The 19,817-nt window shown below is 39.1% G+C and overlaps 1 protein-coding gene across 7 annotated transcripts in view; it reads right to left on the bottom strand.

The window, feature by feature from the left end:
• The window catches only part of gbf1 (golgi brefeldin A resistant guanine nucleotide exchange factor 1), a 256,975-nt gene that overhangs the window by 78,687 nt on the left and 158,471 nt on the right, over positions 1-19,817 (bottom strand). For all 7 annotated transcript variants that reach the window (XM_060854381.1, XM_060854380.1, XM_060854384.1 and 4 more), the window contains 4 exons: positions 18,963-19,081; positions 14,846-14,954; positions 10,340-10,400; positions 2,959-3,013 (listed from right to left, as the gene is read on the bottom strand). In XM_060854381.1, the coding sequence (XP_060710364.1) occupies positions 2,959-3,013; positions 10,340-10,400; positions 14,846-14,954; positions 18,963-19,081 (344 nt within the window). The remainder of the gene's footprint in view (positions 1-2,958; positions 3,014-10,339; positions 10,401-14,845; positions 14,955-18,962; positions 19,082-19,817) is intronic.

Here is a 19,817-nt window from a genome sequence, read left to right as displayed (position 1 = left end):
TAAGACAGAAATTCATGCCTTAGGCTATTCATTCAGTCTAACTTCACATGAAAGAGAAGCTTCCAAAGCACAAGCATCACATCATACAATACTTGACACAAACCATGCACCATATTTAAAAATATAATAACAAGGACATGTAGGGCCACATTAAACATCACCTTTATATATTTTTGGAATTAGCGTTTATCTGCTCTTGAACAAGACAAGCCACTAACTGACATCTTAGCTGCAAGCTCAATTACTGATTATATGTAACGATACAGCTTGATCGCCAACTCTAGCAATGCATTCTTATTCAATTTTAGCTCAGTTTGGATACAAGAACTACAGACTGTTTTACACATGCTCCAAAGACATTTAACCATTTTCAGAATGCTCAAATTGAAGTATTTCATTGTCCTGAACAGGAAGATATTATTAAGCCTCCAAATTTTTGCCACAGTTTTATAACCAATATCAGAACTTATCAATGTTATAAATTCTGTACCACTAATGGTGGCAGTACAATGTATATTTCTATCAGAGGGTTAGATAGGATGGACAGGGAGAGCCTTTTTCCAAGTATGGTGATGGCGAGCATGACGGGGCATAGCTTTAAATTGAGGGGTGATAGATATAGGACAGATGTCAGAGGTAGCTTCTTTACGAAGATTAGTAAGGATATGGAATGCTTTGCCTGCAATGGTAGTAGATTGACCAACTTTAAGTACATTTAAGTCATCATTGGACAAGCATATGGATGTACATGGAATAGTGTAGATTAGATAGGCTTCAGATTGGTATGACAGGTTGGCGCAACATCGAGGGCCGAAAGGCCTGTACTGCTCTGTAATGTTCTATGTTCTATGTTCTACATGATGAAAAAAAATTCAGTGCCTTATAAGGATGAAAACAAATGGGATAACATGTAGGGAACCAAAACCTTAAGTAAAAATGACTGCGGCTGAAGAGGCAGAATTTTAATAGGTTTGTGAGAAGATAGAGGTCACTGATACTGCAGCTGAAAGAATACTCATTAATGATGCACTTGGCAATAAGCAGTAGTGGAGGAATGATGATGCAAGCAAGGATCAATAGATGAAGGAAAATACACAGATGTGACAGCATAAAGCTATGGAGAGAAACTGAAAGCGAAAGAAAGAATGTGAAAATCTGTTTGATAGTGAGTAGGAAACCAGTACAGCCTTGTAATGATGGGTGCGATATCAACACAAACTACAAAACTTGACACCACCTGGGACAAAGCAGCTCACTTCATTGGACCACCGTAAACATACATCAATGGCCAGAAAGTGTGCCGTCTGCAAATATTATGTCAGTAATTCACCACAAATAAAATTCTTCCAAATCCATGATCTCTACCACCCTGATGAACAAGGGCAGCAGGTGCACAGGAACCAAGCACATATGAACACCACCATCTGCAAGACCTGAGTCAAGTCATATATCAACCCCTTCTCTGTTTCTGGGTCAAAATTCTGGTACTCCCTACCCAACAATACTAAGAGTTTAGCAATACCACAATGACTATAGTGGTTCAAATAGGCAGGTCACCATCACTTTCTCAGGAGTACTCAGGAATAACCAATAAGTATTGGAATTGCCACAGCAAGTGTCTCATAAACAAATTAAAAAGAAAATGATACTCAAAGTTAAATGTGGAAGTCAGCAAGGCAAGCATTAGAATTCTTCAGCGTCAAAGTGATAATGGGCTGGACTGGGAGTTTTAGCCATGGTGGCAGAGATTAGTTAAAAGACTCAACACACTGCAGGAAAGATTTGGAGCAGGAGTTTCAGATCAGGATTGAACAGGGTGGAACTGTGGGATTTACCTCATTGCACCACAGTAATACAAGCACGAAAAGAAATTTAAATCCTCTCAATGGCTGATGTCAGTCAGTTCTTTAAAGTTGGGTCAATAGATCTTGCTTCAGATTTTGGTGAGAATCAACATTGCAAATGGAAAAGTAAACTTGACTTCCGAATCACAAATCTCCTCAAGAATTGCACAAAACATAACTGTACTCAGAATGATAGAGAGATTTGGTAGTATGGGCAGGGGAAAGTAGGAAAGTGAAAAAAAAACAAAATGACACAAAAACATAAGACCGCTTAAGAGAGAGAAGGGTGAATTGGTCGACATTTTGATCTACTCTTTCAAATTAGTGGAGTTCTTGGTGAACTCTGGAAAGAATTACAATTAAGCAATGCTGGCACCTCCGAAAAAGTTGGATAATTTAACTGTAAATGCAGGATCTAAGATTCAATTGTCAGGAAGGCAGTGTTGTAATTTCATACACTAAGACAAGCTTTGAACCATCTTTTGTCGTATCCACTCATCTACATTAGAAGAGTCAAAAATGACAAACCATAATTAGCTAAAGGTTGGGCAATGTTGTGTCTTTTGTATGTTTTTTCAGATTTGGTTCATAATCACTTGCTTTTTCTTCAATTTTTAAACAAGACAAATTATATATCATCACAGCACTGGCATCAGTTATCAATTGGTAGACAATGACATTTGTTGTCGCAACAAAGAAACTGCCTGCATCTGAACAGAGGAGATTGGTTATCCATGTAGCACTTGCACCAGTTCTCATGGAGAGCACCTGATGGTATGGGACAGCCAAGATAATTGTCAAGGCTACAGTGCTTGCGTTTTAGCAATAAAAAAGGGGTATGGCAGGTTTTGTGTTGGGAAAATTCCAATGAACTCCCAATTCTTAATTTCCTGTCAACTAGTGACTTACCATCATAGCACACTTTCAAATGTTATTATTCAAAACTCTGGAGTCTGAGATACAGTAAAGAACCAATGCCAAGCACATCTAGTCAAAGAAAGAAATTAACGCCTTCGAACAAGTAAAACATCAATACAGGACAGAATAACTCTATTTGAGCCAAAAGTCATCATGGACTCTATTGAATAAACAAAAACATTATGAATTTTACTACCTTTTTCATGCTGGTTCCCACAAAACTCTTGGCTTCTTCTTTAAACTGAGATAACCTATGAAAATAGTTAATAACTATGAGAAAATAACAAAGAGAATTAGAGGCAGTTTCTGAAACACAAAGTCTTTTTTGACATATACATTGTTACAGTTAACTGGAAGAATGTGCTAATAATAGTGCCCCTGTGTTTCATAGGCTGCCCCAAAATATATGCCATCCTAATGAGAACACCAATTTACTTGATAGGCTGCTACCTCAGACTAAAGTCATTCACACAAAATTTTGTCACTAACAGAACAGTAGCTATTTAATAAACATCTTCAACTATAATAAAAGACAGAGAAAGGATTTCAAATCTACCTTTATGCAACATAAACCATACCCCTTCATAAACACATTCACAATTAAAAAAGACAAGACAAAGAATGTGTGAAAATAAAAGAGAGAAAACAAAACTCCGAAAGATTAACAAATCCAAATTTCAAGTATCCGTTAAATTCTCTCCCCTTTCTGTTGATTTTCCACACTGACACACTGCTGTCTGCAGAGCAACTGTCTGTCAATTTGATAGGTGATCAGGTGAACCTAGGTCTTGTTAGGACTTTTTTAAACTTTCGTTTTCTGTATTTTCCCACACCACAGAGCGATAAAGCCGGGTTCAATTCCCGCCTCAGGCGACTGACTGTGTGGAGTTTGCACGTTCTCCCCGTGTCTGCGTGGGTTTCCTCCAGGTGCTCCGGTTTCCTCCCACAGTCCAAAGATGTGCGGGTCAGGTGAATTGGCCATGCTAAATTGCCCATAGTGTTAGGTAAGGGGTAAATGTAGGGGTATGGGTGGGTTGCGCTTCGGCGGGTCGGTGTGGACTTGTTGGGCCGAAAGGCCTGTTTCCACACTGTAAGTAATCTAATCTAATCTAATCTAATAAACAGATGGATTCTTCTCTCTCTGGTGCTGGCCATTTACGTGTTTAACATTCTGCAGTTTAACCAAAAGGCAATATTTCCTTACTTTGAAAGTCTCTCTGTGACACTCAGTTTCAAATTCACCACTGACTTCCACTGCTTCAAAAATCACGTACTACACAACTCAAAAATATGTAGCACTTTACTTTCAATTTGGAAAGCTCTCGTAGAATTTCAGTTCAATTTCCATTTCAGTTTGTAGTCCACAAAAAAAAGTACCTTACAGTAAGATAAAATCATCCCAGTCCCAGAAGACCATAGGCTTAGTGTCTCATCACAAAGAATTGACTAGTGATGGTTTAGCCTCTAGGTCACGATGCCTCAAGGGCAAGGGTTGAGAAGAGAATCCTTCATTGTAACCTTAGCCTGTACGGGAATTGAACATACACAGTTGACAGTACTCTGCATTGCAAAACAGCCATTCAACCAATCTAAGCAACCCCTTCTTCTACAATATACACGTCAAACACATATAATGCATAGAATCCCAGTTTAATACAGTAGAGTTTGCAACAGTCATTTTGAAGAGCAATTTACTGAGCTCCACACCATGCTCTTTTATCCATACATTTCTGTGCAATATTTACCAAATTTACCCAATGTCTTTTCGAAAACTACTACTGAATCTGCATCTAGCAAACTTTGATGCATTTGAGATCCTAACCTCTCATTGTCTTCAAGAGTTTTCCTCATGTCATATTTGATTCATTCATACATCACTCTAAATCCATGTCCTTTGGTCATCAACCTTCCAATTCAATTAGATATCTTCTCGATCTATCTACACAAAATTTTAAACATTTCCACTATTCTCTGCTTTATCTTCTCCAGTGTGTGGAGAACAAGATGCTTCTCCAGTCCTTCGAAATAATTGCAACCCCTCAATGGGGTTATTCCAGTCAATCTCTTCTCTACCTTCTCAAGCCCTCACTCCCTTTCTAAATAATATACTACTCTACGAGAGGTTAAATCAGTTAGCATAACTTCCTGATTAATGTCACACGTACGTCTACTTATGAACCATAATATATCTATGGCTTTATTAACCATTTTCTTAACCAACCACCTAACAGCAGCAAGCAAGGTGTGAACCATGTGACAGGAAGTCAGAAAGAACTGCAGCAGAATGGTAGCACTGAGTTCAGTGAGAATAAGAGTAAACATTTAAAGTTTTAAAGTATAATGTTATGTAATTCTTCAATAACTTTATATTCCCTCTTCAAAGAATTGTGTCTTGTTCACAAGCTCACTACCATTATTTAAATAATGATTGACAACATATTCACTGTGAAAACAATTTTGGCTTGTTAACAGAATTCAACACCGAATCTGAAGTATCCATCATAAAAGCCCACTCCACTTGTCTAGTTTTTGTTATTTTATTAATTTTCAAATTAGCTTCTACTTGTAAAATTGGCTTTCCTGCCTTTTAATTTTAAACTCATTCATTGGAATGTTGTCCAAAACAATTAATGATGTGCAATACAGACTGCCAACATCCACCTTCTCTACAACACCTTACTCCTTATATTGAATGCTTTATTCCTTAGTCTTTTTCACATTGTTCCTAAAGAACCTCCAGTTTCTTCATCAATGTTGATGCCTTTTTAGACAGAACTTTATCAGGACCAAGCAAAAAAAAAAATAGCCTACTCCTATTCTTGTAATCCTTACTAGTTCTTGTCTAGTCAAGAACTTGAGCTTTCAAGTGATACACACATTGAGCATCTTTAATTAACTGAGTCCATAGAAAATCAGAGGTTATTTAATAATTAATAACTTTGTCATGATCATCGCAAACTCAAGAAGAACTATTAACATTATGAAACTTGCTTTAAGAATATTCCATTTCACACGCATTTCCACCCTCAAATGTTTGAAACAAAGACATACAAAAATATCAATAATGCTTTTAAATATTTAATGATGATACTATCAATTGCAGGTTTCTATTTGTTTTAAGTCCTCATTGATCACAAGTTACAGAATAACCTCTTCAAAGGATTGGTGAGGACTTAGTGGACCGAATGGCCTGTTTCCACACTACAGAGATTCTAAGAATACGATACTCTCGCACCTCCATTATTTAACTATTATATTGTTGTCTCTGTTTACCATGTGTGGTTATAAAATTGAATATAAATTTTTTAATTAAAATAGGGATAAGGTTAAACATCTACTTATACCACCTTCAAACCCGCTAAAAGATTAGGAATCATTAACCAGAATGTAACCCATTAGGACAGCACTATGAAGTCACCGGGATTTCTCATCTGTTCTGCATAAAATGTACTTTCAGCTGAGAGGAGGATCATTTAGCCAATTTCCTCATAGGCCAGTGATGATAAACTGGGCAATGCATTTACTTAAACAACTGTCATCTAAATCAGTTCTGACTCAAGAGGGGCACTGGTGGAATCTAGAGGAATCACCGCCTGCTTACCCAGCTAACTGTCAGAAAACAGGGTTCACAGCACAGCAGAAAATATGACAATTCAGAATAGTGAAATGGAAGACAAGGCAAAACAAATTGCAGCTAAAATATGATCTGCAAACTACTCAAACCCATTCTTATTTGTTAAGGGATACTTGTCCAAATCGTACAACTTTTTTAACTATACCTCTGATACAGTCTTAAAACACTTGAGTTGTTACAGTTCACAAATTCAATGCATGGCTACCAAATAAATAAGTGTGTGTTAAACACTATAGGACTCTTGAATTTTATTCTGGTTGCAGTACCTACATACTCCTTTAAGAGTACCTATCCTCCACAGCCATTAAGTGACTGCAATTTGTGTTAATTGCACTGCTTCATTATAACAGAACTCAACACTTAATAGATCAGGCATTAGGTGGGTGGTCAAAAACAGCAGACATCAGTGTATTATCTAACAAGCTGCTTCACAAACTGAGCTAGAGAATAAATAGATCTGATGTTCTAAATCCCACCATACAATTTAATCTTGTATTTTCGCACTTGTACTGTGATTCTCCTAATTCCACAACATCTGTTCCTCCCATAAGCTCTCTTCATCAGCAATGTGCATGGAATAGTACTACCAAGAGCAATCATGTGAATACAAAATGAATACATCCTTCATGTCCCCAACATTTTACTGAGCGGAACTCATTACAGAAAAGCCAATAAGTGTACTGCAAGATTTAGTAATATTAAAAACCATACCCACATTAGAGAGACAACTCTGCTTTTTCTTTTACAGATTCCTCTGGTCTTTAACATAGTAATATATTGAAAGATGATTCAAAGATTTTGCATAAGTTATATATTAACTAATATGTCATACTTATTAATTATACCCCTTCTCGTGTCCAAAGTGTCAGAATAATCTCCAATATTAAATACAAGGAGAAACGCTGATGTAACTGCATCATAGAAGGCAGAAGTCACATCTACATATCAATACAAAAATCTCTAATACTTAAAATAAATCACCAAATTTTAACAGATGGCAAAATTGCATTTGAAACTGAAGATGATTTTCATTCAAATTGCATTCCTGAAAAGCTCAATGACATCTGGAAAGTCCTAGTGAAGTTAAAACTGTGGGTAGTGCACATTAAATAGACTGTTTGAAAATTAGATCACAAATGTGAACCAGAGAAGCAATAAAAAAACAGATTCAGAATTTGATGTGAGAACAGAGGGGAAACAAATAAAGCAAACAATCATAGTGAAAGCATAGAATCCAATAAACACAGATAGGACAACGCTGAAGAAACTTACTGAGATGTCACAATTTCAGAAACCTGAAAAAGAACTTTCATGTCTTTGTCAATTACAAAAGATCAAGTTAGTGAAAATTTCAGAAAAGAACACAGATAGAATTGACATAAAACTGACAGGACAGAAACTAGCCACTGAACCTGACTATTCTGCATTGTTTATACTTCACAGAAAACTTTGCTTACTTTAATTACCTCTTCTCAACCTACTTCTGCATCCTTTACTCCCTTCATCCTGATGCACGTTCTTAGGAACTTCTTAGGTGCATCAAAAGCATTCATTTCATCATTTCACATGACGGCAAGTTCTGCCCCTCTATCGTTCACTGTATGAAGAAATTTCTCCCGAATTCCTAACTTGTTCAGTCAGTGACTCTTTTGACTTTACGCCCTTTTAACCTGGCCTCAACCACAAGTAAGGCAGTTTCTATATATGTACCTGATCTATAACTGTTGCATGCTGCAACTGAGCTCGATTATTATCTATATGGCTTGCTATAGAACTACTCTACCAATAACCTCCTCTTAGGTGGAGTATAAAACATGCCCAAAATGACTATCTACCAGTTTCCAGTTGGATAGCTTTAGAGTCATCTAAAAAGGCAAATCCAAAGAGCTAGTACTTAGTTAAATTAGAAAAAGGCCCCACTGCCTTGAAAAATCGAAAGGAAAATGAAAAGGAGGAGTATAAGAAAGAAGGAAGAGAGATTCCAGTCAGCTGTTAACCAAGAAACAGGACATAAAATATATTACGGTCAAATAGATTTAAAAACAAATAAAAACTACTTAAAAAGCATGCAAACTGAAAATGTTCAGAATTACTGGTCTACAGACACCACTATTAGCTCGGCCATATCAAATGTCTGGGTCAATTTTCCCTTAATATTAGTAGATCAATATAATGATGATCACAGAAGATTTATAAAGTGTAATTACCAGAACAATTTGTGGATAGAAATGTTAGAATCAATGGCTGCGAGTCTGAATTATGGTTAGCAGATGTGACTTGCTGTCCCCAACGCCAGTAATATTCACTGGTTCAGAATTCCCATCAGTTTGTTAAGAGCAGACTGGTTAGCCTCTTGGCCGTGGAGTCCTACATCACCAGAAGTCATCAGAAATCAGACACCTGCACCTTCTGGGTGTTGAAGACCATCAACTGAGGCCAAGTCATCAGGGATCCAAATGCAAGCAGCTCTGCCTATTTCTTTTACTTCTTGCAGGGTCACAGTGAGAAGGGGCTTAGGCATTGGCTTTCAGGCATCCATGCCTGCCATCCCAGCCCCAGTTACTGGGGATGGAACATCCCCTCCAAACTCAGCCAGCAGATTGCCCTGGCTTCTGAAAACTAGTTCTTTTCTCATATTGGACTGGTGATAAGTTGAGCCCAATAATTATCTATGTAAGGGTCTTAATTAAATGTCCAACATTTAATTGCTAAAGTGGCAAGAAGGGGTGATCATTTCTCCAGGGTCAATCCTCTCAATTATTTAGCTTTCCCACTACCTCCACAAAGGTTAAAAAAAAACACTCACACTCATTGCTAAGATATCTTGCAAATCAAATTCACGCTTTTGGAAAGAAGGAAATGAAGGAAGGACACATGTACAGAACAGAAGGATAGCAATAATATCACAGATAACCAATTACAATGAGCTAAACCTGAACCCCAAACAAAAGTGACACGGTCACTTGCAAATATATTACTTGCAATAAAACAAAATGTGCTTCACTTGGGGAAAAAAGCATCCCTTGGAAATAACAGATCTGTTTGGGATTCAGAAAAATAAGGATCAATTGAGCAGGAGCTATATCAGATGACCCTGCCAGCACAAAATAAGCAATACAAAATCTACCTGCTCACAAACTCATTCAGCCACACCCCAGTAAGCCAATCAGGTGTCCAACATCACAGTTTATCATTCTATCAAAAATTACATAAAAAGCTTAAAATTTGAGTGGCAGAATGAACTCTAGCATTAGCACCATTAACTGACTTGCCACAGCTGACCCTGAAAATCAATGTTAAGCTGAGAGTTTTACAGTGCTTTGATGAATAAATCAGGCAGCTACTTTGAAAAGACAGAACACCCATGCACATGTCCATTACAGATAGCTTACATATCCATTAACAAGACAGAGGAAAATTTCTCCATGAACAATACATGATCTAATAGTTTGCTCAAGAATCATATAAGCAAAAGATCTGGAAGTACTCTAATTGCAGGTCAACTCAACTTGTGAAATGGTAATGAAGAAACAGAAAGCCTAGACATGATGGTGGTGCAAACTATGAGGCAAGAGGACACAGAGATGATTAAACTTACTTTCTTTTAAATAGAATAACCTTAAACCAGAGAATAAAGATATTTGACAAACCTAACGGTATAAACAAATAACTCAAGGATTTCATGCAGGTTACAGCTGCAGTCAAACTCAATATCAAATGACATACCTGTTAAAAAATTTTGTTGGTTCAAAGTATAATTTAAAAAGTCTCTTTTCATCCAAAATAAACCTCTTACATTTGCACTGCCCAGAAACACAACTGCAGTGCCAGGGCTAAATGAGACAAGTCCTTTTTTTATTATTGAGGTATCAAAGCACAAGAAGTTAGTAGCACTTAGTTAGCCCCAAGGGAGAGCTGTGACAGGTTAATCTCTATAGTCTACCTTGAGAACAGCAGCTGCACCATGTCTACCAGTGTGTGCTCAGCAGATTTCCTCAATAACTCTGCAGAGAGAAAAAACAAATAACACAGGTGTCATTATGCATTGCGATATTATCAAGAGGCTCCAACAAGTAGACCTCCCTCCTAGTTTTGTTTACCAAGGATTAAGCTGAGCTTATTAAACCATTTTAAATTAAACTCGATGCATTTGTCTGACACAAACAGAAGGAAGATGGCACTAGAGCACTGCCAGCCATTGTGTGAGCAGCTGTCTGTTTATCCCTTCAGTGCACTAAATGCCCTTTCACTGCTTTTAAAGTAGAATACACATTTCTGATCACATATCTGCAAACAATACCTATATATCTCTAACAGTATGACATTTAAAAAGCAAATTGTGAGAAGTACAGAACCATTTAACACTTAAAGCATACCTTACTCAAAATGATTTCTCGAAGGTTTGTCAGGACTCAAAGGGTTAAATCAGAAAGGCATCCTTCAGTCTGCAAATTGCGTCAGTGCAATTTTGCAAAAGTCCTTTGATGACTTGCATGGAATGCAACCAACCCTTTCTCACCACACAATTAGCAATGCATTTCCCAAACAAAATAGTTATGGTAAATACGCAGGTTAACTAAATATCAAGAAATAAATATTCATAACAGGATGCAACAGGAATTTGTTCCATTAAGTACAGTAAGTGAACAGGCATTTCCCCTTCTCGACTTGTTCAACCATAAGCCAGTTATAGTGATTTACACCATGCATATCATGGGCCTGCGGTGGAATCAGACTGTACTGATACGTTAAAACCACCTGGAAAAGAAATATTTTCCACCAATGCCATGAATTTTACAATATTTCTTCAGAACTTAACATTCTAGGATCAAGAGGAAGGAAGACATCTAGCCTTAGAAGGTTGTATGCTTTTTGGAATTTCCATCTCAAAAATGATGGTTCTTCGGTTGTTAGGAATACATATTCAAAACTGAGATCAATAGATTTTTGGGCACTAAGCGAGTCAAGTGATGAGGATAGGCAAGAAAGAGGGACTGAGACAGAAGGTTTTTTCCATTCATTCATGGGATTGGGCAACGCTAGTTGAGCCAGCATTTATTTCCCATCCCTAATTGCCCAGAGGGCAGTTAAGAATCAATCACATTGCTATCGGTGTGGAGTCACGTGTAGGTCAGGCCAAGTAAGGATGGCAGTTTACTTCCCTGAAGGACATTAGTGACCCAGGTGGGTTCTTCCAATAATCGACGACAGATTCACTGTCATCATGAGATTCTTAATTGTAGATTTTACAGAGTTCAAATGACACCATCTGCCGTGGTGGAATTTAAACTCGGGTCCCCAGAACGTTACTTGGGTCTCTGGATTAACAGTCTAGCGGAAATAACACTAGGCCATTGCCTTCCCAGACATGATCGTACTAAATGGCAGAGAAGACTAGCATGATCCTATCTTCTATTCCTTGCATTTGTTTTGCTCCTCCATAACCCTTGTGCACTGATCATTATATAAAGCAATCAGAAAAATGTAAAAAGCTACTTACTTGTGCAAAAAAAAGAATGGAGTGGATTAAACATGAAAAGAGCAGTCATACTGCAAGTACACCTCACATTTATGTAAGCCGCATCAGCAAAGCAATAGGAGAAAGTGAGGACTGCAGATGCTGGAGATCAGAGCTGAAACTGTGTTGCTGGAAAAGCGCAGCAGGTCAGGCAGCATCCAAGGAGCAGGGGAATCGACGTTTCGGGCATGAGCCCTTCTTCAGGAATGAGGAGTGTGTGCCAAGCAGGCTATGATAAAAGGTAGGGAGGAGAGACTTGGGGGAGGGGCATTGGAAATGCGATAGGTGGAAAGAGGTTAAGGTGAGGGTAATAGGCCGGAGTGGGGGTGGGGGGGGCGGGGGCAGAGAGATCAGGAAGAAGATTGCAGGTTAGGACGGTGATGCTGAGCTCGTGGGTTGGGACTGAGACAAGGTAGGGGGAGGGGAAATGAGGAAACTGGAGAAATCTGAGAGTTCATCCCTTGTGGTTGGAGGGTTCCTAGGCGGAAGATGAGGCGCTCTTCCTCCAGCCGTAGTGTTGCTGTGGTCTGGCGATGGAGGAGTCCAAGGACCTGCATGTGCTTGGTGGAGTGGGAGGGGGACACAGGGTGGTTGGGTCGGTTGGTCCAGCCGTCCCAGAGGTGTTCTCTGAAACGTTCTGCAAGTAGGCGGCCTATCCCCCCAATATAGAGGAGGCCACATCGGGTGTGGCAGATGCAGTAAATGATACGTGTGGAGGTGCAGGAGAATTTGTGGTGGATATGGAAGGATCCCTTGGGGCCTTGGAGGGAAGTAAGGGGGAGGTGTGGGCGCAGGTTTTGTATTTCTTGCGGTTGCAGGGGAAGGTGCCGGGAGTGGAGGGTGGGTTGGTGGGTGATGTGGACCTGACAAGGGAGTCACGGAGGGAGTGATCTTTTCGGAACGCTGATAGGGGAGGGGAGGGAAGGGAAATATATTCCCTGGTGGTGGGGTCCGTTTGGAGATGGCTGAAATGACGACGGATGATACGACGTATGTGGAGGTTGGTGGGGTGGTAGGTGAGGACCAGTGGGGTTGTGTCCTGGTGGCAATTGGAGGGGCGGGGCTCAAGGGCGGAGGAGCGGGAAGTGGAGGAGATGAAGTGGAGAGTAAAGTCGATCACGTCTCGGGGGGAAATTGTGGTCTTTGAAGGAGGCCATCTGGGTTGTTCGGTATTAGAACTGGTCCTCCCTTGTCAGGTCCACACCCCCCACCAATCCAACCTCCACTCCCGGCACCTTCCCCTGCAACCGCAAGAAATACAAAACTTGCGCCCACACCTCCCCCTTTACTTCCCTCCAAGGCCCCAAGGGATCCTTCCATATCCGCCACAAATTTACCTGCACCTCCACACACATCATTTACTGCATCCGCTGCACCCGATGTGGCCTCCTCTATATTGGGGAGACGGGCCGCCTACTTGCAGAACGTTTCAGAGAACACCTCTGGACACCCGGACCAACCAACCCAACCACCCTGTGGCCCAACACTTCAACTCCCCCTCCCACTTCACCAAGGACATGCAGGCCCTTGGACTCCTCCATCGCCAGACCATAGCAACACAACGGCTGGAGAAAGAGCGCCTCATCTTCCGCCTAGGAACCCTCCAACCACAAGGGATGAACTCAGATTTCTCCAGTTTCCTCATTTATCCTCCCCCACCTTGTCTCAGTCCCTACCCTCGAACTCAGCACCGCCCTCCTAACCTGCAATCTTCTTCCTGGCCTCTCCGCCCCCACCCCCACTCCGGCCTATCACCCTCACCTTGACCTCACCTCCTTCCACCTATTGCATTTCCATCGCCCCTCCCCCATGTCCCTCCTCCCTACCTTTTATTTTAGCCTGCTTGGCACACACTCCTCATTCCTGAAGAAGGGCTCATGCCCGAAACGTCGATTCTCCTGCTTCTTGGATGCTGCCTGACCTGCTGCGCTTTTCCAGCAACACATTTCCAGCTCAGAAAAGCAATAGCTTACCATTGGCAAAAAAGTTAGGAAAAAGATATAAAAATTAAAAAATATTTTAGTTATTTGTACAATTAGCATCAAGAAAAAAAGAATCTGGTTGTAATTATAAGGTAATTTGTTAATTAGGCGTCTGAAAAAGATATCCCAGTAATGGTTTGAACCCATTGAAACACCTGCTATTTAAAATTTACAAGTAATTGTAGATATCATCCTGTTCTACTAAGTTAATACAGAAACACACAATACAAAACATGTTGAAAGCACTCACATCTATAATAAATAGAACCAATTTCATGGGTGATGTTGTTAAAAAAATCAGCCTTCCGGCTTAAATTTACTCTCCACTGTACTGCAATGCAGATCAATAATAAACAACATAAAACGTAGGTTCGTGCAAAATTCATTTAAGTTGCAAGACCTAAGTTTAAAAAAGGTTACCATCAGCTGTGAATTTCACTCATGGAAAGACAATCATTATTTGTCCAGACATTGAAGTCATAAATCTTTCACACTCAACCTTGTCCTTTATATGCTAACATGAAAAGCATAACTCAAATTGACTGTTACTATGTGCAATCATTCTTAATCATCTGCCTGTGTCAGAAATAAGGCCGCATGCAAATAACATAATCAAAGACCCCTTCCAACCTGGTTATACTCCCTCCCACCCTCTTCCATTGGGCAGAAGATACAGAATTTGAAAATATCAACAGATTCAAAAACAGCTTCTTCTTTGTTCTTACCAGTCTGAGAGCTGATCTTTCCCAGCACCTGCTCTGCAGCTATAACATTATATTTTGTATTCTGTTTTGTCACCCTGGAGTGCTTATGTAAGGCATGACTTGTCTGGATAGCATGCAAAACAACACTTTTCATTTTATTGTGGTACGTGACAATAATAAGTCAAATAAAAATCAAATCAAAATGGCATGGACAGATCACGGTGGAACTGGCAAGAGAAACTTACCACTAAGTCTCATCTCAAAACATATTCGGAAACATGACTGCATTATTTCACAGACTGACTCATTTGTTAGATGAGCACCAACAGGAGTGAGTAGTAGCGTTCTTAAGACCTAAGAGAAAACAATCAATTACATAAAATTATTACATTACAGTTTTGTTTATGCAAGCATTAGTACAAATCCATTAGGAACAACCAAAAAACAAATTGAACTAATACTGTTTACTGTTTAACTTGCAGTAAACCATTTCAAATGCTTTTTGCATCAGTCTGATTTGCTAACTTTGCAAAGCTAATAATCTTCAAATTGTCTAGATGTAAGTTTCCTCGCTGAGCTGGAAGGTTCATTTTCAGATATTTCATCACCATACAAGGTAACATCTTCAGTGAGCATCTGGATGAACCACTGATGGTGTAGCTCACTTTCTATTTGTGTGTTTGGGTTTCCTTGGGTTGATGGTGTTATTTCCTGTGGTGATAGCACTGGTAGTGTAGCCTGCTTTCTATTTATGTGCTTGGATTTTCTTGAGCTGGTGATGTCATTTTGTGGGGTGATATTTCTTTTCTTTTTCTCAGAGATGGTAAATGGAATCCAACTCAATGTGTTTGTTGACAGAGCTGAGGTTGGAATGCCATGTTTCTAGGAATTCTTGTGCATGACTCTGTTTAGCTTGTCCTAGGATGGATGTGTTGTTCCAGTCAAAGTGGTGTCCTTCCTCAACCATATGTAAGGATACTAGTGAGAGTGGGTCTTGTCATTTTGTGGCTAGTTGGTGTTCATGTATCCTGGTGGCTAATTTTTTGCCTGTTTGTCCAATGTAGTGTGTGTGTGTTACGGTTCTTGCAAGGTATTTTGTAAATGACATTAGTTTTGCTTATTGTCTATATAGGGTCTTTCAAGTTCATTCGCTGCTGTTTCAGTGTATCGGTGGGTTTACGGCTACCATGATGCCAAAGGGGCTGAGATTCATAGGAAATGATATCACCAATCCAAGGAAACACAAACACAAACACAAACACAAACACAAACACAAACAGAAAGCAGGCTACACCACCAGTGTTTCATCCAGAGGCTCACTGAAGATGTTACCTAGTAGTGTGATGACATGTCTGAAAACAAACCTTCCAGTTCAGTGAGCAAACCTATATCCAGAGCCTCAACCTGAGCTACAAATCTTCTCAAAACTCACTTGAAGTTATCACGTAAGTATAATACACTCAGCCTATTACATATTTTCAGGATCACCTCTGCAGTCCACATACAATTTGAACAAAGACATCTAGTTTGTGGCCAGTCTAGTGGGACAATAACATCAAAATTTCAAGACATTTATGAATGGATGCAAGGAAGTATTTCAATAAATCCATTCTTCAAACACTGAGAGGTAAAGCACATGTGCAAACATGTTTCCAAATGCAACTGAACACACCAATATTTCAAATATTTGTATAATTCAAATACAATTGTGTCCCTAATTAGAAGCTGAAACAGATTCCTGCAATAGGTTTGAAGTTCAGAAGCATAACTACTGTCAACTAGCAAAGTATGCAAGGCATTAACAAGTTTTGTGATGGCAGAAAATGCAACAGGGAAATTAACAAATTTGCTTCTCTTGCTTCTTTAGATCACCACATACTCCCTCTCACTTGGACAATGCACAGACAAATGTTCCCAGTCTCAACAAGCCATCAACAAACTATGCATAGCATACAATAATCAAACTTGATCTTTTCCCTGAACAATCAGCTTTTCAAGGGACTGCAACAGCGGATTTCAACACAAACCAAAAAGGATCAAAGTTGTCTCTCTACCTCTCCTGGCTGAAAAGAACAAAAATTAAATAATTTGTTTGACAGTGTAATCCAATTACCAGTAGACACAAGATGGCAACACAAAACAACCCCTAATACTGCACTAATTGGAACCAAAATGGAGCCTGATGATTATCATGTTCATTGACAGCTTTTCTCAAGTTGGGCAAATGTATATTCAAAATGGCAACTGGCATACAGAAAAGAGTCTATTTCATATGCTATGCCCTCAACTCAAACCACTTGAAATTTCAAGTGAAATATGTTGGCCACTTTGATAGTTCAACAGTAAGAACAACATGCAATTCATTCCCTGTCTATTTACAAATACAGTCAAAGCCTTCATTGTATACAGGCATTTAAAGTTGGCTAAAGTTTGAGGCGTTCTTAACATAGAGCAATGTCTTGTTTATTATGGACTGATAGATAAGTCAAATTTCACAAGAAAAATTGTTTCCCTTTTCTCAATTTTCAGTAGAATAGTATAAAGTTGAGAAATTGAAAGCTTAAACAAGCCAAGTAGAAAAACATATATTCAAAATTTCATCCAAATGTGATAAAACTTCTTCCTAAGTCAGGAATGTTTCTTTAAACTTACCACGCAATACATAAACTCAGTTACATTGAATACTTTTGATAGGATAGCACTTGAGTCAGTGTTCATTAATAGATGAGCTAGTTACGGAACCAACAAATCAAGCTCAAAATCAATAAGTTTTCAAAATTTAAACAAAAACTACAAAATCCTAAATGGCTGAATGCAGAAGCACTAAGCACATTGTAAATAACTTCATACTAAAAGGTCATTTGGATTTTTGGAATACAAGAATGGAGTGCAATTCATCTGTAAAAGTGAAGCTAACAATTTGAAATAGATGCTTTTTTAATGGAATGTAGAATCTCAATAAGTTGTAAGTGTTCAAACATTTTTATATTATTTATTTTTGTTAGTATGTTCAAAGACATTTTTGAAAACTTGCACCTTGCACAATAATTCAACCTTTAAGGACAGTTCACCTTTCTGCTTTCCAAAGAACAGCCACAACACATTTCACAGCAGCTTCTCAAGGCCCAATATAGCTCAATAAACTTTCAACTCTGGATGCCACCCAGGGCTGTGGAGGCTAAGTCACTGAGTGCATTTAAGACAGATATAGATAAGTTCTGAGGAAGGCTCACTCAATCAGGAACTTTAACCCTGATCTCTCTCCACAGATGCTACCAGACTTGCTAAGTTGATCCAACAACTTCTGTTTTTGGTTTCTGACTTATAGTATTTGCAAGTCTTTCGGTTTTTACAGATAGATTCATGATTGGCAAGGGTTGCAAAAGTGAATTGAGAAATATATCAGCCATGATCGATGAGCTGAATGGCTAATTGTGCTCTTAAATTAACCCGGAGGAATCCAAGCTAACACCACTTCTTGACAGAATCAAGGCTGAGTACCTCCAGGTTCCCTTGCAGAGCTAATCATGAATTTTAAATATTTCAATAGAGCTGACTTACTATTCAGGTACATATCTCCATAAATAGTAAAGATTTTGTTTTACTATTCACTTATGGTAAAAATAGTCACTTTTACCCTTCAACAAATCTAATACATGAGTTTTTAAAGTTAAGTTTAAAAGGACACTATAACACTTTAATAGTTGGTTCAATGAGTGGCTTCATTTTTGCAACAGTATGTAACACCATAATACACATCAGAAATAAAGCTTAATTATCAGTTTGCTAGCCTCAAATCGGAGAATTTACTCAAGTACTAGAAAGTCGCTCGGCTAAGAGCAAAGGGAGATAGCAAAATCAGATGGGATTTCCCCAGCTTCAGTGAGTCTTGAGTGACTGCAACAGGCAAGTATGCATTGGCATCTGCTGAGGCCGTGCTGAGTCTTTGTTACAAGGTCTTCATGATTAAACTGCCTGCCAGTGTTCATTCCAGAGGAAGGACGGCGAACAAATGTCTAGTAAGACTTGGTCTTGAGTGTACCCATGTAAGAAAACCACAGCATAAGTCACCACTTTCAGTAAAGCAAGAGAAAATAATGCCCAAAACAAGGCAATTACAGAATCAACTGAGGACAAGAACCGCAATTAATCAGAACAATGTAGAGTACTATCTAATCCCCTTGTTCACAACAGAGACAAAAGGAGAAATCTTGAAGCCAAAACATAGTATTCCCACATGGATTTCAATGAAACTGAATACATCATTACTCTAATTAATAGTCAAGTAACCAGATTTCATTTTAATACCAATGACTAATTGGCTCAGCTGTTTTCCTTAGGATTTACCGCAGACTGCATTACCTGCAAAATTTTCATTAGAACAACCTCGTCACTTGCTGGGTCTGTGCCAACAAAACGTGCGTGCGTGACAGCATCAGCCATGTTTTCAATTCCCTCTGCGGCACCTTCATGATTGGGATCTGCAAAAACATCAATGTCAAAATCCTTCATCCTTTCGGCATCATATTTTGCAGTGGTAAATGAATACTATCTTTTATTAGTCAGCGTAAAATCTGCAATACAAATGAGCTGCTTCTCAGACTAAACCCATTAATGAAACGCAAAACAAGCTTGGCTATGTAACAGCCAGATCCTTTTTCAGAAAAGCTCTTGCATATTAATTAAATATTGTGTAAACTCAAACAACCAAACTAAAATTGAAAGCAAAGTATTGCTGATGCTGGAGATCCAAAAGACAAAGTGCTGGAGAACCACAAAGAGATCTGGGTGTTCTTGTACACCAGTCAATGAAGATAAGCACACAGGTACAACAGGTAGTGAAGAAGGCTAATAGCATGCTGGCCTTCATAACAAGAGGGATTGAGTATAGAAGCAAAGAGGTCCTTCTGCAGCTGTACAGGGCTCTGGTGAGACCACACCTGGAGTACTGTGTGCAGTTCTGCTCTCCAAATTTGAGGAAAGACATTCTGGCTATTGAGGGAGTGCAGCGTAGGTTCACGAGGTCAATTCCTGGAATGGTGGGACTATCTTACGCTGAAAGACTGGAGCGACTGGGCTTGTATACCATTGAGTTTAGAAGACTGGGAGGGGATCTAATTGACACATATAAAATTACTAAAGGATTGGACACTCTGGAGGCAGAAAACATGTTTCCACTGATGGGTGAGTGCCGAACCAGAGGACACAGCTCAAAAA

The sequence above is a fragment of the Hemiscyllium ocellatum genome, chromosome 43, assembly GCF_020745735.1.
Source record: "Hemiscyllium ocellatum isolate sHemOce1 chromosome 43, sHemOce1.pat.X.cur, whole genome shotgun sequence".
Lineage (NCBI taxonomy): Eukaryota > Metazoa > Chordata > Chondrichthyes > Orectolobiformes > Hemiscylliidae > Hemiscyllium > Hemiscyllium ocellatum.
This window is presented reverse-complemented; position numbering and strand designations above follow the sequence as displayed.